The sequence below is a fragment of the Acomys minous genome, assembly GCF_964271855.1.
Source record: "Acomys minous genome assembly, chromosome: 2".
Lineage (NCBI taxonomy): Eukaryota > Metazoa > Chordata > Mammalia > Rodentia > Muridae > Acomys > Acomys minous.
In genome coordinates this window covers 112277038-112303590 of record NC_140484.1, presented here as the reverse complement: position 1 = coordinate 112303590, position 26553 = coordinate 112277038, and the positions used below count along the sequence as shown (strand labels likewise).

Below are 26553 nucleotides of genomic sequence, written 5' to 3'. Positions count from 1 at the left end.
ATTATCTACTTATGGCAGCAGAATTACATTACAAATCAAATTTTCAAGGAACATGGTATTCCTGAATGTTTGGACATTAAATAACTTCTTTAAATTTTGTGGCTAAAAGAAGAAATCTGAGAAATATTAGACAATATTTTTACCTAACTCACAATCAAATTATAATACATCAGAATTTTTGGCATATAGCTATGTCAAAGAGAGAAATTATATATTCAGGTGCTTTGTTAGAAAGATGGATCTTAAATTAGTCATCTAAGCCTGTGTGTTAGGAATTAAGTAGAAAAGAAAGCAAACATGGGACTGGAATGTTGCTCAGTTAAGAGAAAATACTGTTATTATAGAGGGCCCAGTTTAATTCCTAGACTCTGTGCCAGGCAGCTCACAGTTAGCTATAACTTTAACTTTAAATGTAGACTAATCCTTAGCCAGAATTAAAAGGAAAAGAAAGAAAATACAAATTACCAGTCAGGAACGAAAGAGGAAGTTTCTCTATAGAATATAAAAACTGTTAATAACGAAAAGTCAAGTGGATAAATTATTTGTAGTATATAAACTATGAAATGTGGCTTGAAGAGACAGAATCTACATGTATTTTAAGAAAATGAATGAATTAGAAATCAAAAGACACCCCTCCCCCCCCAAATAAATACCTTAGACCCAAATAACTTTGTTGGTGAATTTGAGCCATCTCTCAAGAGATAGATCATATCACTATAAAAAAGAATTGCTCAGAAAATAGAGGAGGGGTGCTTGTTAACCCTTTATGAAGCCTGAATTACCCTTATGATATGGCCATAAAAAAAAAAGATATGACAAGGAGAGAGAGAGTGACAGCTCAATGATCCATGGAAACACCTATGCAAAAAACTATTTTCCAAAATAGCAAGTTGTTCCAGCATCATGTAAAACATTCCTCCCTGTGACAATGGCAGGGGGGCAGGCTCTATCTCACAGAGGCAAAATTTAATATTTAGAAGTAAAATACTATCGTATTTCTTTCAGTTAAACAAATGACAAACACTACATCATCTCAACATATATTGAGAAAACATTTGACAAAAAATACTCATTTAAAATCAAATCTCATAACTGAGAATGAAAAGGGGAAAATTTCAACCTAAAATCTGGTAGCTAAAATAAACTAAAAAGGGCATCAGAGAAGTGGCTCAGCTGGTCCAGGCAGGTGCTTCTAAGGTGAAAGACTTGAGACCCACGTGGTAGAAAGAGCCAACTGTGTCAAATTGTCCTCTGACTTCCCTGAGCACTGTTGCACCCCTTCCGTGCACAAAAACATACATAAAAGAAGTTTTAAATATGATAAGTATTATAAAACTTAATGGTAAAAACATGAATATTTCCTTAATAAAAGTAGTAGCAAAGTGGGGATGGTTGCTTTGGCCACTTCGGTTCAAGACAGTGCTAGATATTCTAGAAGGCACAACACAACTAAAGTGTTAAAGAGAATCATTTCAGAAAGAAGTAAAGCTTTTATAAGCTGGAGATGTGGTATTTTTATGTATAAAATTCTAAGAAATCCCCACATATGAACTATTGAAGACAATAAGCAAGTGTTGCGTTGGAGCAAGATATGTAATCAATATAGAATTTGATGTGATAGCTCTATATAGGCCAGAAATAATCCTGAAATAAATTCCATTTGCAAAAGAGTAGAAAGAAAAATAGTAGCAGAGTTAATAAAGAAAAGTTAATATGTTAAAAATGCTAAAACAGAAATAGGAATCAAAGAGTTCTGAATAAATTGAAGTTACACCAAATTAATGTATTGAAAGATCCAATATTTTTGAGATGGAATTTTCTCCACACTTTCTGTAGATTCAACACAGTTTCTATCAAAATCTCAGCAGGCTTTTGTATTGATATTGGCAAGCCAATCTTAAACACAGGAGAGCTAGAGTAGCTGAAGCAATTTTGAAAGAATAATCTTAGTGGATTATTTGTATGATTTCAAAATTTAAGAGAAACCTACAGAGTTCAAGAAAATGTCATCTTGACATGCTGATCAAAGCTTTCTACTTATGACTGCTTTTGCCTAAGGAACTTTTATATCACATTAAGTACACTGGTATATAAAATAGGTATGCAAACCAAACACTTACTGATAATAATTTATTAAAAATTTGTTTTGAAATAATTCATTAGTATATATATGTAATGTTTATTAATCATGGTTATGAAAATTCACACTGAAATAGATATTGTATTTTTCCAGTCTTGTCCTTATACTTTTTTATTATAATTACATAATTTATTCCTTTTCTTTCCTTCTTCAAACCCTTACATATACTCTTCCTTGTTTTCTTTCAAATTAATGGCCTCTTTTTTTCATTATATGTTGTTGCATGCATGTATGTTTGAGCATATATATTCTTAAATATAGCTTGTTCAATCTGTATGTTTTCCGGGTAGCCATTTGTTATTCAATAACCAATTCCCTATATAAGACTTTCTTTCACTCTTAGAATTCCTTGGTTGTCTGTGGCTACTTGTATAAGGTTGAGGCCTTGTCTTTTTCCTTCCATCCACTTTAGCATTATTTTGACGTCATCTTTGCACAGTTCATGTTGAGCAGTCATATTGCTGAGTCTTTGCAGGTCAGCTTGACACTATCAGGAGACACAGTCTCACAGATAACCAACCCCCCCCCCACCGGCTCTCTGCCTCTTGCAATCTTTCTACCCCATTTTCTGCAATGTTTCCTGGGCCTTAGGTGTTTGAGATATTTTATAGATATATCCGCTGGGACAAGGCTTCCCAGCAGCATTCTGATTGACTACAGCTTTTATTAATGGTCTCTGTCTGCTGCAAAGAGAAGTTGCACGGAAGAGGGATGAACACTGTACTTGTCTATGGGTATAAGAACAAATATTTAGATTGTAGTTGAGACTATGCTAATTTAGTAAAGTGATAGTTATAGGTTTCGCATCTAACATCTACTATTTCATTAGCTTTGTCTAGTAGGTTTTGAAAACCAGGCCCAATTTCCTTCTTATTGAGCAGGTCTCAAGTCCAACTAGGGAACTGTTGGTCACTGCCAACATCTGCATGTCTTGTACTCTTAGGCAGATAATGACCTTAGGGTAGGTTTGTAGACACCTTAGCTGGTCAGGATTGTTACTGATTCTTTTGGAATGCTGCATGATACTTTCTGGTTCCATGAAGGCTAGTCCTCAGGGAGGCGGTATTTGGGTAAGGTCCAGCTCAGGAGGCTCTGAACCCTGTGTCTGAACTGTATGTTATTTTCAGCAATGGGGACTTGCTTTTTCATTTCTGGGTGGGGGTTACTGGGTAACAAAAGGGCAGCAGCCAGAGCCTATAACGTTTTCGGAATTTTTTGGCAACCATGACCAATAACTCAAAGAGGGCTTCTCGTGCTTGGAGTTAGGACGTTTTTGTTTGCTGACTGTTTGGGACTTAGGAGGACTACCATCAACCCAGAAAAGAAAATTCACTTAAACTGTATACTTACAGACTGATGTGTATTATAGGTTGTTTGTTTGTTTTTAGGTAGATAGTTAATAGTATAATGCTTTAAGAATTTTCCAGACATCTCTACTGTTGTTTCAACCTCCTATCTCTTTGTTCAGCATTTGTCTCCCTGCTTCTCCCTAATTAGAGCTCCCCTTGCCCATTTCCCTGATCGGACTGCTTGAACGCTGCCATTTCCCTTTCTATTTCTCCTCCACTCTCATAACCCTGACAATGGCCCCCTTTTATTTTATTTTATTTTGTTTTTTGGTTTCTCAGTCACTCTAGTACATGTACTTAACATCTGAAAATTTAGAGCTAGGAGCCTCTGATGAGAGAGAAGATACAAAATTTGTCTTTTGGGGTTTTGATTACTTTACTCACTATTATCTTTCTATTCCCATCCTTTAATGTGCAAAGCTCTCTACTTCATACTTTATAGTATTTTAAGTTATATGTATCACCTTTTTATCATCCATTCATTGGTCATGAAACATTTAGGTTGTTTTCATTTCCTAACTGTTCTGAGTATAAAAGCAATAACATGGCTGAGCAAGGATCTGTGGAGTGGGATATTTACTTCTTTGGGCATATACCAAGCAGTGTTATAACTAGGACATATAATAGAATTATTTTAGCACTTTGAGAATCCACTGCACAGATTTCCAAAGGTGTCTTTGCCTTAGCATCCTCTCTAAACTTTGTTGTTGGTTGTGTGCTGATTTTCCCATTCTGACTGAAAGAAGATGAATCTCAAAGTTGTTTTGATTTGAATTTTTCTAATTTTTAATTTTAATTGTTTTTATATACTCTATTATGGTTATTTCCCCTCCTTCTACATCTTCCTCACCCAACTAAATCTACACCTTTTCTTACTTTTATTAGGAAACAAACAAGCATCTAAAATAAAATAAAATAAAAACCAGAATAGGACAAAGAAAGAAAGAAGCCAATAAAAAGCATAAGAAACACATACAGACACAAAATACCATACACATTTGCACACACTGAAAACCCATAAAAGCAAAATTAAAAACCATACTATATAAGCAAAAGACCCATAAGGCTACAAACAATTACAAAGAAGTGTAAAGCAAAAATCATTCCAAAATACCTTTGATTTTGTTTTGTGTTAGTAATCTACTGCTTGGTATGGGGCCTGCCCTCAAGTGTGTCTTATATACCCAATGGCTCTATTGGAGAAAAGTAATTTTTCTTTGTGAGTAATTATCAATTGAGATAGCTTTGGGCTAGGGATAGGAGATTGTATCATTTCCTCTCTCAGTCCTGGGACTTCCATTTAGCTCAGATCTATTCAAGTCTTTTGTATGATGCCATAGTCTCTAAGTTAATATTTGGGTCAGTCCTGTTTTATCTAGAAGCTCTTGTTTCCCTAGTGTCTTCCTTCCCAACTGGCTCTTATAATTTTTTCACTTCCTCTTCCACAGAGTTTCCTAAGACCTGAGTGGATAATTTGTTCAAGATATCTTACTTATGACTGAGTGTTTTTTTAGGTCTCTAACTCTATTCACCTTGTCCAATTTTGGGTTTCTGTATTTGTTCCCATACACTGCAGAATAAAGCTTCTGCGATGGAGGCTGAATGAGACACTGATCTATAAATACAATAGTATGTTATTAGGAGTCATTTTATTGTTATGTTCCTTTATTAGAACAGTAGTACTTAGTTTTAACCTAGGTCCATGGTGTATCTAGTCCCCAGTCATGGCCACCCAAGCAGTGTCAGCCATGGGTTCCATCTCATGGATTAGCCTTTGGCCTTAATTTCAATCATTTAGTAAATTGTTACTCTGTCATCTTTTGTGCTACTATGCTACCAGCATACCTTTTAGGCAGGTTACCATTGTAGGTTGAAGGATTTTTAGTCAGGTTAGTATTTACCTTTTTCCTTTGGTGGAGTACAAGCTACCTTCCAGTATTATGAACACTGGTCTGTAGGAGTGAAGGCTCTAGTTAGGCATCATGTTGACTTCTCCATGCTCAATGAGTTGCATAGGTGTTATCTTCAGCAATCAACCCTAACCATCAGTTTGTATAGAGCAACTGATAACCTTGGCATTAATTTGGGTTGTTTGGGAGTTTGCATGAGAAACCTTTGGAGAAGAACTCTATTAGATGTAACTCATGTCTAGAACTGAAGGTTTCAGTTAGTGGCAAGAAGTGTCTAGTGGGGACATTGTCTCACTCTGTTACTTGGTGACATTTTTAAAGCTGTTCTTTTGTTTTGCTTTGCTTTGGCTTGCTTTGCCACTGGGTCTCACTACTTAGCTAATGTTGTCTTAAAGTCCCCATACCTTAGATGTACTGAAGCTAAGCAAATTCCCTACCATGCCTAGCTCTACGCTGTATGTCTTAATGAGTAAATTTTAAAATGGTGAAAGAAACCCCATTAACTCAGATTTGAGGTGTTCCTGCAGAAAACTCTAGCAGTTTTCAAGACTTACTATTTCTCCATCTGTACTTGGTCAGTTTCCAGAGGCTTAAAAGTACATCTTTTGTTAATTATGTCTTTTTCACAATTTTTTTGAAGAATATATTCACTGACATATTTTTAGTAATATTACTGGAAGTCCCACAACGGTTGATTAATAAAGTTGAATAAATATTTTGAGTGAGTGTGAAATGTGTTTATCATTTTGACACGGATATTAAAGGACAAAACCCCTCTAATTGAGTTGCTCAGTTTGATATGTAAATACACTCTCAAGGCTGTGACTCCTGGCAAGTGAGAAAACTCTAAACATGTCTTGCATAGGAAGTCTCTCCAAGGTCTCCATTTCCTCATGACAAAGTGAGTGAGTCCACTTGGTTCTGAAAAGATCCATTTGCACACATGCAAAACATATTTTAGGCTAAACACAACAATCAGATCCATTATTTATAGATCACTGTGCCTTAGATTTAACATACCAATGGTGGAAGAAGATACATATTCAGCAGGTGATGCAAAGCAAGGAGTAAGTATGGAATGTCAAGGAAGAAGCAAAACCTTATTCATTTTTTCCCTTATAGGCCTTAACAGCCCACAAATAAACTTTGAAGGACTCCAAAGGACCAACAAGCTCTATTTTATAAATTTCTTACAAACCCAGACTTTATCATTTTACAGGGAAGAAAAGTGAGACTTGGGCAACTGACCAACCTAAAATAATGAATCCAAGATGACTGTCCATGTGCTGATGGACTGATGTTTTAATAACATTACTACCAAACACTACTCAATTTTTTCTCAGAGACAGAAACTTTGGTTTGTCTATCTCTCCCTTATTATACCCTTTACCTTACTTAACACAAAACTGAGCTGAAAGTATTTGAATTAGTTTATAATATAGTGTAACCTAAATAACATAAAAATGAAGTGAGCTAAGCATAGGTATTTATTTTTATTCTCTGTTTCCTGACTATGAATGTGACTTGACTTGTTTGTCATGACATACCTCATACTGTGAGCTAAGAAAACCCCATGTCCCCAGAGTTGTGTTGGTTGGAGTATTTAAACATAGTGAAGGAGAAGCAATTAAGACAGCCGTGATGGCCAGCCTCTACTCAGTTTTATGTTCTTTTTGTACAGAAGAGATCTTAGGTCCTGTTTCTTCTTACTTTTCCTTGCAGAGAATTGCCCATGAATACTGTTACCTTTTCTAAGTAAAAACATGATTTAAAAACCCACATTGACTTTTACATAAGACTGAATAATATATTTCATATCTATCTGCATTGTGTATAAGAGATCATTCTTTAGAGTTTGGGATGAGCTTCCTAGGTGAATGTCCCCATGTGCTGGGTTCCTAAGTAATCCTATATGCATAGACATCTAGTGGTTTGTCACTGTAAACATGGTTAATCCCTAGAGCTAATAGATTTCTGAGGATATGCTCTTTTTTTTTTTTTTTTTTAATACATTTTTATTAATTTATACATATTACATCTCAGTTGTTAGCCCATCCCATGTATCCTCCCATCCCTCCCTTCCTCCCACTTCCCCCCCCTACTCCCCTCCCCTATGTCTGTGTCTGAGGGGGATCTCCTCCCCCTGAATATGCTCATACGGTATCAAGTCTCTCCTTGGTGACCTATTATCTTTCCTCTGAGTGCCACCAGGCATCTCCATCCAAGGGACATGATCAAATATGGGGCACCAGAGTTTGTGTGAGAGTTAGATCTTCTTCTCCACTCAACAGTGGAGAATGTCCATCGGCTAGTCCGGGTAGGGGTTCAAGGTTTTTACTGCCTATTTTTTCCTTGGCTGTTGCCACAGTTTGCGGAGGACCCCAGGGCCCAGACTCGCCTGTAGTTTTCCAGGACCCACTGGATCCTTCCATTTCCTCTTTCTCCCAGGCTTCTCACACCTAAAGTTTCAATAGGATGTCCTCCCCTCTTACCCATTATTCTGGTAGGTACAGTTTTTCATGGGGACGTACACCTTGGGCTAGTGTCTCGATATAAGTGAGTATATACCATTTAGCTCTTTTTGCTTCTGTGTGAACTCTTGATTCTGCTATCAGTGCCTTAGGGAAACTGATCAGCAGAAGTATGGCAATGGTCCTGGTTTAAAACACAAGACAACACACACACACATACACACACACACACACATACACACACACACACACACACATACACACACACACACACACACACGGAAAATACTTCCAGATAAAATTAATTTGGTGAATATTTATTTGTTTTTTTTAATAGGTAATTTCTGTTTGAGAAGTGGTTGATTTTGTTTCATCGTTCTTTTATTTGGTTGGGTGGGTGGGTGGGTGTTTTGTTTTGTTTTGTTTTGTTTTGTTTTGTTTTCTTTTGTTTGAGAGTATGTCTAGCTATGTAGCCCAAGCTAGTCCACAACTCATCATCCTTCAACCGAAGCCTTTTAGTACTAAGACTAAGCCCATTGGCCACTACTCCTGCTTAGTTGGGTGGACTTTCATTTCTCTTCTCATGCCATCATTAGCCTTAGAGATGACTCTGTTTTGTATACAGTAAACTATAATACTCAGAATAATAAAAGATTTACAAGAACTTGGTTTCATAATCTTCTTTCTTTTCTTCATAAATTTGAAAGAAAGGCTAGTCTTTATTTTGTATTTGAATAGTTTTGCAAATTTCGTCTCTTCTTGATGCCCTATAAGCAGTTATATTATTCTGACATGGAATAGTTCCCCGTTTATTCCCTCAATTTCCTCTTTGTCGTGGTGTGAAGATACAGCAGGCCATACTACCAGAGCCCACATAATATGGAACTAAGTTCAGTGGGAACCATTCTGTTTTTCAAAGAATAGTGACGTGAGATGTGAGTTGATGAAGGTCTTGGGTGTGCTCATCCCTTCGCAGGTGCTTAAGGTTCTTTTGTATTCAGGCTCACTATGTTCCTTCCATAATCTTTATGAAAGAATCAGTATTTATACTATCTTTATATTATGGATGGCAGAATGATAATTCACACCATTAACAGACATAGATCCAGACATTAAAATAAGGCTTCTTTTCATTAATTCCCTGTGTCATACAGAACACAAGAAATAAAGTTACCTGATAGTGTGACATTATTCAACAAAAATGTAGAAGGAATATAGGAATGCCTATTCTGTTCACATTATAACTGAATGGATATAATGATCAAGATGGTTATTTTAAAGTAAAAAAGATGACTGGGGATTAACAGTATAGGCCAGGTGTAAAGCATCTCTATAGAAACAAATATGAGCAGTAATATGTACTCACAGTAAAGTTATGGTCACAATATACCATACTATAGCATAGAGCAACTTACCCTGTAGCCGACATCCTCCAAGAGAGCAGATCCACCCACAGTGCAGCCTGCTTGCCACAGAGTTTCCTTCATGCTGCAACCATAAAGGAATACATTCTTCTTTTGGGAGTGACCATGGAAATCACAGAAGACCTACAATAAGCAATAACAACAACAACAAAAAAAAACACTGAAAATAAATCCAGGCTAGTGCACTTGTTTCTTACATGCTTGGAATGTCAAAACTGTCAGAGATGCTATTTACTTAGCCATGAGGGATTCTTGGTGACTCTGGCACAGTGGCACAGAAAAGCTCTCAGTGAAGAAGGTAGAATGTAAAGCTCTTAGGAGGGAACAGAATGTGAAGAGAGAAGTGCATATCATGATTAACTCCTTTGGAAGGCTTCTTTGTGACTAGGAGGATGTGCATCCATAAACAAAAACAAAAACAGAAACAATGACAGTTATAAAGTTATACATATGAAAAACTTGATCACTGAAAAGTAAGCAGCAATGGCCCATTTTAAGGGACTATATCAAATATATAAATAATCATATGATTCTTCTCCAGGTCCTGATGTGATAAAAGAATGACCCCCTAAAACTCAATGGGTTTCAAAACTCAGTTTATTTTATTTTATTTTATTTTTATTTCCTGCTACAGATGATGTATGAGACTGCACTATATAACTTCACTCTAGGATTTCAGCTGAGGGAGAACCAACAGTTTGGCACTTGCTAGTCTGCAGCAAAGGGACCAGTATACTCTTTTCTTACCAGTTGAAGCTTTTCTGAAAACAAAGCAAATATAGCAAATATCCATCTGCTCGTTGATGAAAGAACATCATGTGGCTGGCCAGCCTCATTAATATGGAGGGGAAATACATTCTTTTTACATGTTTTCTTAGCAAGTTACCAGAAAGCTGTCAGTGACAGAAAAATCCTTAAAAATATGTTAATAATTAAGAAAAAATCCAAAATCCAAAAGATGACCCTATATTCTCCTAATCCTCACAAGAAAAAACTTTCACAATTCACCCTGTTCCATTGCTGTCAAGGGGTTCAATATGTTTCTTTATCTTCTCAATCTGAACTTAACTTTTTGTTAAGGGACAAGGTAAGTTTTATAATCCACTTGTCATTGGGTTTGCTGCCCTGGTGTCAGCCCTGATCACCTTCATCAGGCCAGAAGAATCACCAATTGATGTAGATGATTCTCATTCAAAATCATTAACTTTAATATATAGCTTTTGTTTAAGCCACCAAGTCTGAGAAGTCATTTGTTATCCAACAAGAGTTAAATGTTACAATCATTTGTATTTTGGGTCAAAATAAACATGCTCCCAACCATATTACATGCAAAGTATACAGAGCTCCATCCTTAAGGAAGATGTAGGATGCTGTGAATAGGGCAAAATAACAGCCTATAAAATCAGAAAAGATATTCATCAATCTTATATCTGACAGCAGGCTAATATCTAAAATATATAAAGAACTCAAGAAATTAAACACCATCAAACCAAATAATCCAATTTTTTAAAATGGAGTACATAGTTAAACAGAGAATTCTCACCACGAGAAATCTCCAATGGCCAAGAAGCACTTAACGAAATGTTCAATGTACCCAATCATCAGGGAAATGCAACTCAAAACAACTCTGAGATTTCACCTTAAACCTGTCAGAATGGCTGTGATCAAAATCTCAAGTGATAGAACATACTGTGCAAAGTTATACAACGGCTGTGGTAACCCATCTGGCACTTTCTCAGAAAATTGGGAATAACTCTACCTCAAGACTCAGCTATACCACTCCTGGGCAAATACCTGAAAGATGCTCCCCCATACAACAAGGGTATTTGCTCAATTATGTTCATAGCAGCCTTATTTGTAACAGCCAGAATCTGGAAACAACCTAGATGTCCCTCAACTAATTAAAATATGGTACATTTACAAAATGGAATACTACTCAGCTATTAAAAACAAAGGCATCGTGAAATTTGCAAGCAAATGGATGGAACTAGAAAATATCATTCTGAGTGAGGTAACCTAACCACAAAAAGACATGCATGAAAGGAATGTATTCACTTACGAGTGGGTATTAGCCGTACTGCACATGCTTGTGCCACAAGACACAGACCTAAAGAAGCCAAGAAGACCCCAAGGGAGAATGCTTGAGTATCACTCAGAAGAGGAACTAAATAGACATCTGAAGTGGATGGAGGGAGGGAGCTGGGTAGGAGAGGGGGTGTGGACAGTAACAGTGATGGGGATCAGTTGTGAGGAGAGTGGGGATGGGGGAAGACTGGAGATAGAATGGAAACTGTGGGGGGCATGTCTGGGAAAGGTGAGGCTTCCAAGCATCTATGGGGGTGACCCTAGCTGAGACTCCTAGGGGTTTCTTAATGCCTCTTCTCCCCTGGCCCTAGGTAGGAAAGAAAGAAGATTAGAAGGGACAAGGGACATAGACTTCTATAGACTTAGTTCTGGCTGGTCAGGGATGTTGGCTTCTTGTGGAAAATACAAATCTCAATCATCAAGATATCTAGCAGTCCAGCAATAACAAAGAACAAATGCAGCAGGACAAACAAGTAGTCTTCTTCCTCATCTGTTTGTCTCCTCAAAGCTTCGTCCTCTCTCTGGGCTCTCTCAGCATCTTCAGAATTCCACTAACTGCAGCTAGACAAGACCATGCCCCTCTCTGAGCCTCACAAGGCATTTGCCAACTAGCATAGACCATACCCCATGTGAGACAACTATCAGCTGTGGACAAACTAAAGGCAACACTATATCCTACATGTGGCATTAAAACAAAAATGTGTGTATATAACATAACTGAGTTTTTAAAGAAACCAAAACTTCCACTCCCCACCTCTTGTAGCCAGGTGAGACTTCTAGTGGAGAGAGAGGGACACCAACTCACCCAAAAAACTTCCACTCAAAATTTGTCTTACCTACAAGAAATGTAGGGATTAAGATGGAGCAGAGATTGAGGGAATGGCAAACCAACAACTGGCCCAACTTGAGACCTACCTCATGAGAGAGAGCCAGCCCTTGCCACTACTAACCGTACTCTGCTATGCTTGCAGACAGAAGTTTAGCATAACTGTCTTCTGAGCAGATTCAGCAGCAGATAATCAAGGCAGATACAGACACCCACCGTCAAGCAATAGGCTGAGCTCAGGGAGTTTTGTGGAAGACTAGGATAAAAGACTAGGGGAGCTGAGGGGGTCAAGGACATCATAAGTAGTCCTACAGAGTAAACTAATCTGGGACCACGGGGACTCACAGAGTCTGAACCACCAACCAAAGAGCATGCAGGAGCTGGTCCTACATCCCCCTACACATATGTAGCAGATGTGCAGCTTGGTCATCACGTTGGTCTCCTAACAATGGGAGTAGCTAGGCCCTAGCTAGGCCGCCTTGTTTGGCCTCAGTGGGAAAGGATGCACTTAGTCCTGCTGAGATTTGGGGTGCCTGAGTGGGTTGGTACCCCTTAGGAATCTCCCCTTCTCTGAGAAGGAGGAGAAGGGAGAATAGAGGTGGATGAGGGTAGGACTTAGGGGAGAGGAAGGAAAGGTCTGGGATCAGGCTACAAAGTGGTTAAATAAATGAGTAAATAAATGAAAAAAGAAAAGATGAACCAAGAATTCAACCCTATAGGAGTATCTGATGTCCAGTCTAGAGCTCATTATATTTTCTAGATTCCATATGAAACTTCTCTTTTTGCCAAAAGAAGAGGAGAACAGAAAATAGAAATGAAGGAAAATGTTCTACCTTGACTGAGTGCAGAAATAAGATTCCCATAAAACACTCAGATTACAAGGGATGGATGGATACACACAACAGGTATTTCCCATAACAACCCAGAAGAGCTACTGGGAAGACTACATCCTGAAGGTTTAGCAGCCAGGAGAGTGCTGACATTTTGAAATTGTTAATATTGTAGTCTAATTATTTCTCTGTATGCTTCTCACTTCGTCTGAAAGACATATTTATTTTCCCATTAGCCTTGTTGACCAGAAAGAAAAAAATATAATTGGAGAATATAGACATCTGGCCTCCCAGAGGCCAAGCAGCTATGCCTTTCCTGACACAGTAGTATTTAGAGCCCAAAATCAGCCTCTATCGCTCAATGTACTGAAAAACACAGGAGAAAAGAAAAATATGTAATGGTAAAGAAAATATTTTCCTGATTTTAATTTCTGTAGCATGTAAATGGCATTATAACACACAGAATAGCAATGTGCAGAATAGCTGCAGAGGATGTGAAAGTGAATATACCAGCACAATGTCATAAAATATGAGAAAAACAAATTGCCAATATCATTTTATAAGGTTGGTAGGGTGTACATGAGGCAGCATATTAACTGAAGGTAGACTCTGATTCATTAAGATGGGTGCTAGGAACAATGGAGTGAACACTGAATTATTTCAAGGTGCATAAATAAAAATCAAAGATATAAATTGTACTCTCAAAAGTCCTTGCTACATCAAACAACATTGACATCTTTATTGACAAATGAAACAAATAGAAAATATTGAGCATAGTGGTAAATTCCAATTCAAACACATAAACATAACAAGAATTGTTAAATGTTTACTCAGTGACAATGTCAGATTAGATAAACAGGCAATTTTGACTGTGTTGTCTACAAAACATCCATTTTAAACGTAAATTCATAATTTAAAAGCAAAAATGTGGCCAGATATAATGACAAACACATACAATTTTAGCATTTTCTAGGTGGAGCCAAGAATCATTAGTTCAGAGTTCTTTCTCAGCTTTGTAAAGATTTTGAGGTTCAACTAGGTAATGAGAGACCTTGTCTCAAAAAAAGAAAAAAGAGAAAAAAAGTAAAACTGTAAAATTTTTATAGGATACAATCCTAGAGAAAAGAAATATGGAACATCTACATTAATTTAGATGTGGGAAATATTTAGGAGAGAATGTTGTAATGGCTTCTACACCAGTGTTGCATTTTCATCCAAATGAAAGACCTACATCAATAGTGGCCTCTGCTACAGATCTGGTTTTCAGTAAGGAAGGCTTCAGAGTGTTTTTCAAAGATGAAGATGCCTCATTCATTGGTGCATTGTTAGTGCTTTAGTGAATGCCTACTCTTGTAGACAGACTAAAGGCATAGGGATCACACAATAAATCCAGCCTCCCATTTTATAAACCTTCACTCCTCCCTGTGCCAAGGAAGACTGGGTATCTCAGGCTGACTAAACGTGGATAAACACTGAGCAGAGGTGTTGGCCACATGACTCATCATTCCAGTGGTTCTCAATGATTTACATTTCAGAAATTTACATTATGATTTCAGAACAATAGCAAATTACAGTTGTGAAGTAGCAACAAAATAATTTTATAGGTGGGGTTCACCACATCATGAGGGACTGTATTAAAGGGTTCTGGTATCAAGAAAGTTGAGAACCACTGAATTCTCTGAAGTCATAACCAGTTGTACCAACTAGTGAATTAGCTCTAGATTATGGATTTTTATCAATAATGTCAGCCCAAATTTACCAATATGTTCTGCCCACATTAGTAAAGCACCCTAAATGAACTCTCTGGGTCTCATATGATTTGTTATGAGTGACTCTTTTGGTTTATAAACTATTTTGGGGGGGCATGGTGTTTGCTTATTTTCTAACATTATGTTCATATTTGATCTGAGTTATCAGGTTAGGAAGGTACATGGAGGAGTTTTGAGGTACCTTACAAATAAATGAGCACCCTCTCTTGAACCATCTGCCCCAACTGAGGTTATGTCATGGCTTTTCAGCAGAGGAAGATGGTCTCAGTTTTCTGTTTGTTTGTTTGTTTGTTTTGTTTTGTTTTTACATCACATTGATGGATGAGATATGGGTGATGTTCTAGCCTATGTTACAGGATATTGGCTCCTATATATTAACATACATCAGAAAAACCATAGAGGACTTGGCAAAGCAGATATCAGAGCCATGCCCCAGCAGTTCTGTGATTCAAGCAAGTCTGAGTCAGGCTACAGAATCTGTCCTTTTCACAAGCTCCCATGTAAGGCTGATGGTCCCAGGCTCAAGATCATACTTTGAAAACCCTCTTTTTCTAAAGGAACCAACAAAATAACTGCTTAAGGTCTAACAATCTACCATCATGAACTTTCCACCAACCTTTATCTTGTACATCTCAGTTTTTCTGTGTGAATAAACACGCACCATTCTTATGAAAAGTATGCAAACAAATTAAGCCTGTGTCTTAGCAACAGATTTCTCAATAAAGCCAGAAGGCTGCTTGGTGACAGGAGCTCCTTAAATGCTGGATTCAGTTAGAGATAAAAGCTGTTATTTTTTTCCTTCCTGATCCTTACAGCCTCTGAAAGCTGAGGTAAATGACAAATTAGAGACCTATTCACCTGTGGGAACGAGCACTGCTAAGCCCTGGGATTGCAGTGGCCTCTGAGAATTCAGAATGAAAGAAATGGAGACATTGTTCTGCCTGCTGCTCAAATGACATCCCTAAAAATAAATGCCTGTTAATTATAAGAAACATGTGCTCCTCCAAATTGCAGGGGGCAATTACAAGACAAATTATCAACTTATTTCAGTTGAGGAAGCTTTTTCTTTTCTACTTGAAGATTTGATACTTCTGTTTTCTTCCAGTAGCATTATTTGCCAGAATAGCAGTGAGTGTGCCCAGTTTGGAGAACACAAGATTCGAAGATTAATCAATGGCCCTATCTCACCCATCAATTTGTTCAACAAAAAGTCTGTTATATGGCAGGAAAAATTAAAATTTTAACACAACTCAGTATTGCCCTCCACAGCAACAATAATAAGTAGTTAATTTACCCAACACTTATGAGGCTCCAGCTGGCATGTTAAGAAATTATACAAAATGGATGTTATAGAACATTTGATTGTATAGTCATGTGCTAAAAATTTGTAAATGTTATTACAAAATTATAACAATAGTATCTCATGATGAAGTAGGCATTATTCTGCCCATTTTAAATAAGAACACTGAATTTTAAATAAATAACTTGCTCAAATTTCAATTATTGAGCATGTGAGTAAGTATTTGAATCCAAATTTGCCCTAATACACATTTTCCCCTTCTATGCAGTTTCATCCATAAGCTGTTTTATGAGGGTATTCCCAAAGCTAACAAATGTGGTAGCCATAGGAGAAAGATAAGGTAACAAGTAAGCGTAACTTTCTGGAAATACAACAAAACCGTATTTCCTACTTCTAGAGGTGGGGTGTTTTGGATGCCATCTCAAGGAGTGGCACTACAGTATTGGTGCAGTATGGTGGTCCTGTAAGGCACAACGAAATATTATAACCTCAGATGAATCTTACCAAGCTAATGAAAAATAGGAAAGCGTGAGTTGTGCATTGGAGGAATTGCAGTAATTCAGAATGAGCAGGAAGTAAGAAAAGGATGGATTTTTAGGACGCTGTAGAGATGGGAACTCGGCTGGTGATTAGTGAGTTTATATGTGATTCCAGGGTATCTGGATGCTTTCCCCCAAGGTGTTGAAGGAGGTTTTAGAGCATTTGAGCCAGGAGGAAAAGCAGGATCACATCCAAAGGTTGAGAGTTTAAGAGTAGATAGCAGGAAAGAGACTAAGCAAAAGTCACAGCAAGGGCATAGCTGATATCAACAGAGAAAAGTATTTAGAGAATGGAAGTTTGGTCTGGCAAGATGGCTAAATGGGCACAGCACTTGAAAAGCAAATTCGAAGACCTGAGTTCTATCCCTGGAACCCGTATAATGGGAGGAAAGAATTATCTCCAGACAGGTGTTCTCTGACCTCCACACCACGGCATACACACACACACACATACATACATACACACACACACACACACACACACACACACACACACACACACACACACACACATTAATATTTAAAACAATAAAACAATAAAGAGAAGAATGTTTGTTAGGTGGTAACATTCACAGGACATGGAGAGTAAGTGGATTTAAGGATGCAGTGAGAATGAATTTAGTGATTATACATGCATTTAGGGCTTAAATTGATAGACAATGATCTTAATATTCCCCAGTGAAGAAAACACAGAAATAGATAGGCTTTTCAATGCTCCATACAGTATTGTTTAGTTCTGCTTGAGCTACTGTGTTTTGTTTTGACTTCCGGCCTTTGGATAAACTGATTCTCCTCTATGGGTCTTAGTTTCTTCTTCATCCAAGTAGATGCATGCTTTGGATTATGGCTCTAGTCTTTATGCTTCTCCCTAGAACCTCTCCAAGTGAGTTTTGTCTGAGCTTAACTGCAAGGTTAATTTAATTCATGAAAACAGGAGTTCTGCCATTCCTTGTGCAGCAAAGAGGCTGATCAGGATCACATTGTTATGCTCTGCACACTCTTTCCCCATCTTTCTTCTCCCCTTGCTCCGGTTCTGATTCCTCTGCAAGCTAATTGGGCCTCCATCTTCCTGAGCTTAGCCCTGTTCAAACACTTCCCTTAGCGCTTCCCCTGCTGCCCGTGGCTTACCTAGGTCTGACTGTGTTTACTGCTCTGCTTTGCCAGCTTTGAGCTGCTGTGTTTTCCTATCCTGACATCTGGGTCTCATTGCTCCTTCTCAGCAGTGAGACCTCTGCATTATTTATACAATTGCCACAGGAAAATGAAAGCAAGGCTGGATCTGGGAGAAGGCAAGTTCTGGAGAATGTGATGGAATCCCCAAAGAGCAACACTTCCAATTAAACCAACCAAGGCTCGCTAAGCCCTGGAGATTCCACGTGTACACAGTATTGGGCAGGCAGCATTCAGCCCACATTTCTGAGAATAATAAATTTCTCCATAAGGGAAATTACATTGGTGACATCTGCAATTACCTTCCAAGAGCCTAAAACTTCACAAAACTGCATAATCCAGATACGGTCCTCACTACCATATAGTCTTCTCCAAGTATCTACAAAGTATCTGTTTTCAGAGCCCTCACAGACACCAAAACTCATAAATAGTTGAGTCCCTTATGCCAACAGCATTATGTTTGCATATAAGTTATATATATGTATATACTACCAAATATTTTGCATGATCTTTATACTGCCTAAAATACCTGACACATTATAGATGCTATATAATTACAGTACTGCACATATTGTTATTCATTTTTTTAGGTAATAATGACAGGAAAACAAAATTTGCAGTGTTAAGCATGGCTGTTTTTCCTTACTATTTTAACCATACTTGGTAGACTATTTAGATACAAAAGTCATATATATCAATGTTCTGCTGCACTCTCTCCATAGGTAACATATTATCTAACTTGTCAGTGACAGCTAATGATGGATGAGATTAGCCACAGGCAACAGAAAGTTTTTCTTTTCAATTACATCAAAAAATCTCATATAATGTTACCCAAAATATACAGTTCAATATTTGACTTTCTTTTGTATTGAATGCCTACCACTAACTCAATACTTTTAAAACCTTCTAACTATTAGAATGTCTGACATGGGCCAATTGTCATGCTAAGATCTTATCCTCACCCACAATTAGTATAAATGTCTCTTAAGAGAGATGCAGCCATGCCACTTCTACTAATGTTACAGGGGATTAAACATCTTGCCCTTGGATGCCCATACAATAAGAGACATACTGCATCTCAGACGCTGATCAATCTGGCTCTAAAAGTTTTCTGCAATCAAACATTTAAAAACAGTGGATCCACCAGTGCAAACAAACAATGTAACCATGGTTAATTGGTAAACTGAGACTGAATTTCCAAGGTCTTACATTAGCTGCTTCCTATCCTCTGCCGCTGGTAGGCTGTCCCTGAGTGGTAAGCTCCACACCAAGACAGAGTTCTGCAGGAAACTCTGGGCAGGTGCTTCGGGGCTGAAGATGATTCCTGGTCTCCACTTATACATGTTGAAGGGAGAGAATGAGCTGTCCGCAATTCCACCTTTAAACTCCGCCCTTATGACGTCTTAGTCTGAGTGAGGCCTTGCTGTACCAACTGCTGTGTCATCAGCCCATCAGGGAAGCTAGGTTAGCAAACACTGATTCTCTACCAGAAAGTAAGATCCAGACTCCTTTCGACTGACAGCAGGCTTCCAAGCACAGGAAAGGAGGAATGCTAGCTCATCACATGGCTACCCTTTTAGTATAGGGAAGGTTTATCTCAGTTTTGCTTCAGTTTCCTAACTTGTACTCATATTCTTGAGAATTGGTAGCCATCTTGATGCAAGAGGTTGACTGTGCTTTGAGTGATGCAAGCCACACTTTACGTGCTGGGACCCACCCACCATTACCATCACCTTTATCCACTCACAAGAGAAACTATCTTAGGACAATCTTTTGGGCAGCTGAAAAAAAAATGTCTCCCCCCATCCCCCTGCCACCTACCCAACTTCATCTGAAGCCTCTGTATTGGCCCTCCTTCAGAGAACAACACCAAGCAAAGCTCCCCCGGTCCTCATCTCCTCACACTGGTTACTCCCCCACTCCCCGCACTCCCTCCCCCCGACCCCAGCATTTCTATCAGGTCACAGCAAAAGCGCCCCTGAAGTCTCAAGGGAAGCATTGATTCAAGAACTTCTTCCTGTTTCCCCTCATTCCATCTCATGAAAAAGTGCAAAAAGTTCAGGTCTGTTCAGGCATTCAGCAGACCCTACCTGTGGTATATATAATACCCCGAATGTCCCCCACCCACTCCATGGTACTTAAAAAGTACATGGTAGGCACCAATAAAAGAGACATAAAGAGCACCCTTGGAATTTCAGTGTAAGTTTCTCTAAGTAACTTTGGCAATTTATATGTAAGTTATCTGTGTCAGGAGAAGTACCTATCCAAACAAAGCTTTTCAACAGTCATGAAGTTATGTACCACCTTTATTCTGCTGGCAAGGAACAATTCTAAATAAAAGAATACAAGGTTGAAATGACTCTTTTCTTCCAGCACCTGTATGGACACTGTATTCACCTCCCCCAGTTACAGCAGCAATGGTTTAAGGTGGCTTTCCCCCCTTTGTATACAGAAATGCAAGTAGTACAAAATTCTAGATTTAGTCCCTTAATAATGAATGGGTATAAGCAAAGAAACACTGTTTTTTCTGCCATCTTTGAGGAATACAGTGCAAAAGATAAACCTTGTTAACAAGTGTCCTGAGCTCTGTGTAGACAGGTCTTGGGAACCTGCCAGCACCTTTGCCTTCTCTTTCTGTGCCTTTTTACTAAACATATATGATGAAGGATTTGAATATAACCAGAAAACTCTGTTACACAGAGAAAACTCAGATTACATTGGGCTATAGAATAAGAAAACATGTGTGCATGCTTGTATACACACACACATACACACACACACACACACACACACACACACACACACACAGACACACACAGTTCCATGGCAGAAGGCAGCCCAGCTTGTGTGAGCTTTAAATGGAAATCAGTGAGATCTTCAAAGAGCCTTGAAATCCCTTTATCAACCTGCACTCGCACAGCAGGAGCCAAGGAGGATGGGAATCATACGTCTCCTAATCCTGAAGCCCTGGCTCTTGGCAGCAGCCCAAGGGCCAAGCCAGCTGCAACATGGCAAGCTCATCAGAGACTGCTTGCCTGGTGTCCTGTGACCTGACTATAGCCTAAGAGGTTCTGATGATGTGCCCGACTGTCTCCTGGGTCAAGAGTCTCCTGGTGCTTATGTGGCTTTCAAGAACAGGAAGCAAGTCAGTGCCTCTTAAAAGCAGATTTGTGAACTTGTCTGGTTTATCAGCTTCCTTGATGACATGCTTTCTCTCTGGCCAAGCCTTCATGACTTCCAAATGCATTCTCACTGGTTTTTGTCAGGTTTTGGCAAAACGGCGTCTCTTGACTTGACTTACACCCTTCTGGGCAGACTACCTCTAGTTCATGTATCCCAGTTTTTCTGTAGCTGAACTTTAAAGTACTGTATGCTTGCTTTGTGTAGTTTTACATTTTCTGTATTTAGGTGAATATTTTAAGTTGCTAGAAACTATGAATAGTGAATATTTGGCTCAGCAAGTCTGGTATAACTGAGTGTTAATAACGACATAGTATATTTCCCCTGCCTAAAAATTCTCCCCTAAGCTTGATTCATTTTTCTTCCCTAGAGTTAATCACTGCTCTAATGTTTACCTTCCTTTATATTAACAAAATACAAACATTTACTATGTATCCCTTCATGTCCAATTTCTTTCACATAACATAATGTCTTAAATTGACTCATACTATTGAATATACCAGTAGTTACTTGGATTTTCTTATTGGGGCGGTTATTTTGATTAATGTCCTGGTTAGTTTTTGTTGACAACCTGACACAACGTCGAGTCCCTTAGGAAGAGAGAGATTCCATTAAAGAACTGGCTAGGTAACATCTGAACTCTTTACTAAACAAGAACAGCCATTATGGGCTCAATACAATGAGAAAGAACTACAAGAAGGTCTACAAGATGCCAGGCATGCTCCCCCACCTGTTTCTCCCTCAAACACAGCTGAAATGGCTTCAATACCTAGTCGTTCCATAATCCTGACTCAGCTCTTCATCTGCATCCCAGATGTCCCAGAAAAACTTTATACACACCCCTGTTACCGTTTTCATTCCTTTGGGTCACATTGTTTCCTGAGAGAACTAACTGCCCGCTACCTTAGTCCACTGTGAGCTTCAAGCAAAGGGTAATCTTTTCTTCTGCTAAATGGACATAGTAAGAAACCACCCTTGAGTTCTGTTCTGTATGTCCATAGATAAGCACATCTCTCAACCATCATCACAGATGGTGATTAATACAAGACCCACAACCAGCCACTGTGCAGACACTAAGACAGCAGAGTATTAAGCTCTAAGTGGGACATCTGTATCATGTTCTCTCCACTCTGGGCTGAGGGATCACTGGAAACAACGAGTGGGAAAGGGGCTCATCAGGTCCCACCATATCTAAGGACCTCTTGCAACTGATGGTTGCCAGTTAAGGAAGAATCACCTTTCGTTAGGGATGTGGGAGCTGAGGTGCTACCCATGCCCCAGTAGATGGTCACACAACCATATGCATACAGTCAACAGTAAGTGGATTCTGTGGGTATTAAATTGTTTTTAAGGCACATGGCATTGGAAGGGAAAAGTGGTGGGGATACAAAAGAAAAATTAGAGAAGAGGGAATGGGGCTGGGTTTGTTCAAAACACTATATGCATGTGTGAATATTAAAATACTTTTATAACCTAAGACATAAAATAAATATGTATATTGGTGTTGCATCCCTAGAACCTACTGTAGTCATTACAACTTCACAGTAAAGAGTCACGTGCAAGTGAAGAGATAACCATCCAAATTCGTGGGGATGTGCATGGATGCAGGGAATGAAGAACTGAGAAGCATCGCCCGCTCTCTGGCAATCCTCAGAAGAATCAGGGCGATGATTTCCATCTCTGCCTCACATCTCATTGGTCCTTGCGACTCACATTAATTCACCCAAGAGCCAAACACCTGAGTAGCATCTGTTACAGGTGCATCGCTCCAACCATCACAGAGGGTTTCCCTGGTGCTTCCAAAAACAGTTTCATGAAGAACCAGAAACTGTGCAGAGCCAACATTAATCTCCAGCCACAGAACTTAACAATCAGTGTCAACACAGAGGCACCAGTACAAGTGAGTGGCAGTGATGCAGCTGCTGGCAGGTGGAGGGTTAAATATAGACCTGTAGGTAACTACAAGGTGGTGTTCAGCCTGCCAAGCTCTGTAACACTGCGAATAGCATTTAGTGTTCAGCTGTTCCTCACCCACCTCTCAGATGGTCCCAGCAGGAAACACGTCTGCAGCTGTCATGTTTATGGCTAATTAATGTTTATTTATACTTTTAAACAAGCCTTTCACCTGTCACACTTTAAAATGAATGCTCTGCTCTTCAATTAGAGATTGTCAGAGCAGAAAGAAATCCTGTTTTGTTGTGGGCTTAATATGTGCCTGTGTTTAAATGGGTATCAGGTATGGGGGTCCTTCCCTTCTCAGTCACTTCCTTTTCCTGGAGGCTAAAGCTTTCCACGCACAGAGAAGCATCCTTTCTCCAGCTCTCTCCAGCCAGGAGATTGGAGCCTTGTTAGTTGAAGCTTGTTGAAAGAAATCACCAGCAGAGAATACGCTGCCTCCTTGGGTGAAGTGGGGATAATAGCGGCAGGATATTGTACATTTGAGCCAGTGTTGAATTTAGATTCTTGGGGGTCGGGGGGCGGGGTGCGTGTTCTATATGCAAAAGAGAAGTTGACTCAGCAAATCTGGGGCAGTGGAATTTTGCAAATTTTAAGGAAAGGTCTGTCTATTTATGGACTTTGGGAGAAAAGCCTTTAAACCCTTGGAATATTCTGCTGGACAAGAGTGTCTTTCATTGGTTGAGGATTTGGAGAGTGCCAGAGGGTCAATATGAATGGTGTGAGTTTTTGGTACAAGTCAAAAACCGGGAGACATGAGTTTGGCTTCCAGAGGAAGATGGATGTGGAGTGAAGGATCAGTCTTGGGAAGCACTTCGTGGCTACATGGCTGACCATACCCTAGAAAAATTGATCTGAACCTACTTAATTGGGCTATCCTGTGATACTTTAATGCACATATGCAATGTGGAGTGATGGAATCATTGTGATGAGCATATCTGTACCTTCATCATTACATTATTTTAGAGCCTCTGGTTTTCTAAAATAGCTAAGTTCTTGTGAATTTGCAGTCAGTCCTCTGAGCTGAGTCACATTAGAACTGACTGGCCTATGCTTCTGTGCTTTGGGTCTTTTCTCCTCTTCATTAGTCACTTGCTAGTAACCACTATTCTGTATTGAAACTGACATTTTAACCATATTGAAATTGACATTTTAAACATCTACAATTAAATAAGAACCTGGAACACTTTCCTTTCTATGACGACATTTTTTTTTTAACTTTTAAGACGATAGGAATGTTATGCACTCTCATTTGATCATTTTTTACAATATATGCATGTTTTGAATTCCACACTATACTATATAGATAAATGTAATTAAAATAATAGAATTAGAACAAAATTACCCTTAACACCAAGTCTGGATGAGCTTACCTGGTTGGTAGTTACTCTGTTGCAAGAGAATTGGGCTTTACTGGGTTAGGACATTATAATTATGCCTTTTACAGGTGTCAAATTTAATGTTTTGTTTACCAAGTATATTATAAACACAAGTTAAGAGTTATTTTAAGTTCCATGAGTCCAGAAGAATCTTTAAGCTGGAGGTCAATACCCTAAATACAGTCAAAGATTAAGTGACAAAGAGATGCTATATTTCGGCATCAAAACCACAGCAAAACTGAATCTCTAATCTACTACATACATTTTGGATGACCTTATGGAAAGCACATTGTGGGTTATCTCTTGAAACTTGAGTGTGAATCAATATTGCACACTCACACAGCTTCGCAGGACTTGCTAAACATGCCACCCTTTCACCCACAGAGTAGAAGCTCTAGAAAGTGGGTTATGATAGACTTGCTTATGGTGGAATTCCTTCACATTTGTCCCCACACTTCTGCAGATTGATCTGCTCACAGTTTGTAGACCACACATGGGCATTCCCATAGGCCATTCTGTTGCATTTTCTCTTTCTTTTCTGGAGCTAAGGCCTCTGGTTTCAAATTGCCTGCCTGACATCAGCTGCATAGTATACCTGGAAAAGGAGAGGAAATTCTACATAGGAAGCAACCTAGAACGTGCCTAGCATTGTCTCGAAAAAAATGTATATTTTTTTCTAGTTTAATAATGTAAGAATAAAAGTGAAAATTTTCCAGTTTTCACTAACGAGCACTGAATGAAACTCTAATCCCTGGCACCAGGGATCTTATACTGAATGAGCTTCTTAATGTGGAAGAATGCTGAGGTCAAACTGAAAAACTTCCCTACTCTAGTTATGGATGCCCTTAGAAGAGGGGAGTGAGGACCACCCGATACCAAGCTCAGATGGTCCTGTGAAGATGTAAGTGGTGAGTCAAGTGGGCCACCATAAGCCAAAGACTGCTAAGCACTGCAGATAGCTACAGCATACTTCAATAGGACGGGGGATTTTTCTACACCCACCAGCATCAGAAAGCTTGTCAACTATTTGATTTTAGACTGACAGGCTACAGAACGGTGATGTGAGGAGTTCTATTGCTTTAACAACTATTATCATAAACCTCTCATTAAAGTTTCCCACATATGTTTTTCCGCTTTGTTTGTTTTTTTCTTGCCTGGACAGCTGATGAGCTGCCTCCTAGAGAGTAAAAGAAATGTCATAAAAGGATGAAAATGAAGCGACTCACCACAGGTCCCCGGCCAATACTGCTCAGATAGCGGAGGAGACCTTTGGCATGGTAGATGGTTGGCTGGAGATGAGCCTGGGGAAGGAGCCACTGTCTGTTGAGATCTTCGCCTCTCAGTGAGCATCTGTGACTGCAGGAACAAGAAGCAAAGAAACACATATTTAGACAAAAAGAAATAGCTTCATAAAATAAAACCCAAGCAGACAAACAAACTAATGACTCCAACTTCCCTCTGACTTCTGCCCAGTTGCCACCAGCTCCAGATGTCCAGGAAGCTGCAGATCTGTCCTGTAAGAGTCTGGGGTGCCCTACTTATTTGCAGCTGCTTGAAGAACTAGAAACTTCACACAACTTAATACTGGGTTAATATTGTTCTAAGACAAAGTTTAGGAAACGTGGTTTCCCACTGTGTACACCCATTTAAAAAAAAAAGAAAAAAGAAATTCAGTGTATTACTCTCCAGGTCCTTCCGTTCTACAAACAAATATTGAGCTCAAATATTTAAGCCCAAGATAGATCACTGGGTATGGTGAAATACAATATTTCTAGATGTCCCAATAACATTATAAAACTCAATATTGTATCTCAGTAAAGAAACTGGGGCCTAAAAACAACCATATAAGTGAACCAAGATACATAACTAAAGGCTTTACATTCAGGTTTCTTTGCCTCTAGCTTATACATCCCTTCTCTAGGCATGAGTAATCCTAGAAACCTACCAGAACTAAAATGAGCTCAAGACCATATGTTCCCTGGGGTTGCTCATAATCAAAGATAACATGTTTGTTTCAAAGGTTGCTCAACTTCTTGACCTGGAAGCAAAGCTTCCCACAACTGGAAATTCCATCAGAAGCAGCCCATGCACAGGACACGTTCCTGGTGGTTTTACAAGGAAAGCATTTATCCTACGCTGTGAAGCAGTAAGATGGCACAGATTGAGGGGGCCAACACAACATCTCCAACACAAGAACCACCACCATTAAATACCCTCTCACTAGA

At 38.9% G+C, this 26553-nt stretch overlaps 1 protein-coding gene across 2 annotated transcripts in view; it reads right to left on the bottom strand.

Moving 5' to 3' along the window:
* The window catches only part of AGBL1 (AGBL carboxypeptidase 1), an 880118-nt gene that overhangs the window by 407272 nt on the left and 446293 nt on the right, over window positions 1–26553 (bottom strand). For both annotated transcript variants that reach the window (XM_084772153.1, XM_084772154.1), the window contains exons 19-20: window positions 25555–25684; window positions 9286–9417 (exon numbers count right to left, since the gene is read on the bottom strand). In XM_084772153.1, coding sequence (XP_084628279.1) covers window positions 9286–9417; window positions 25555–25684 — 262 coding nt within the window. The remainder of the gene's footprint in view (window positions 1–9285; window positions 9418–25554; window positions 25685–26553) is intronic.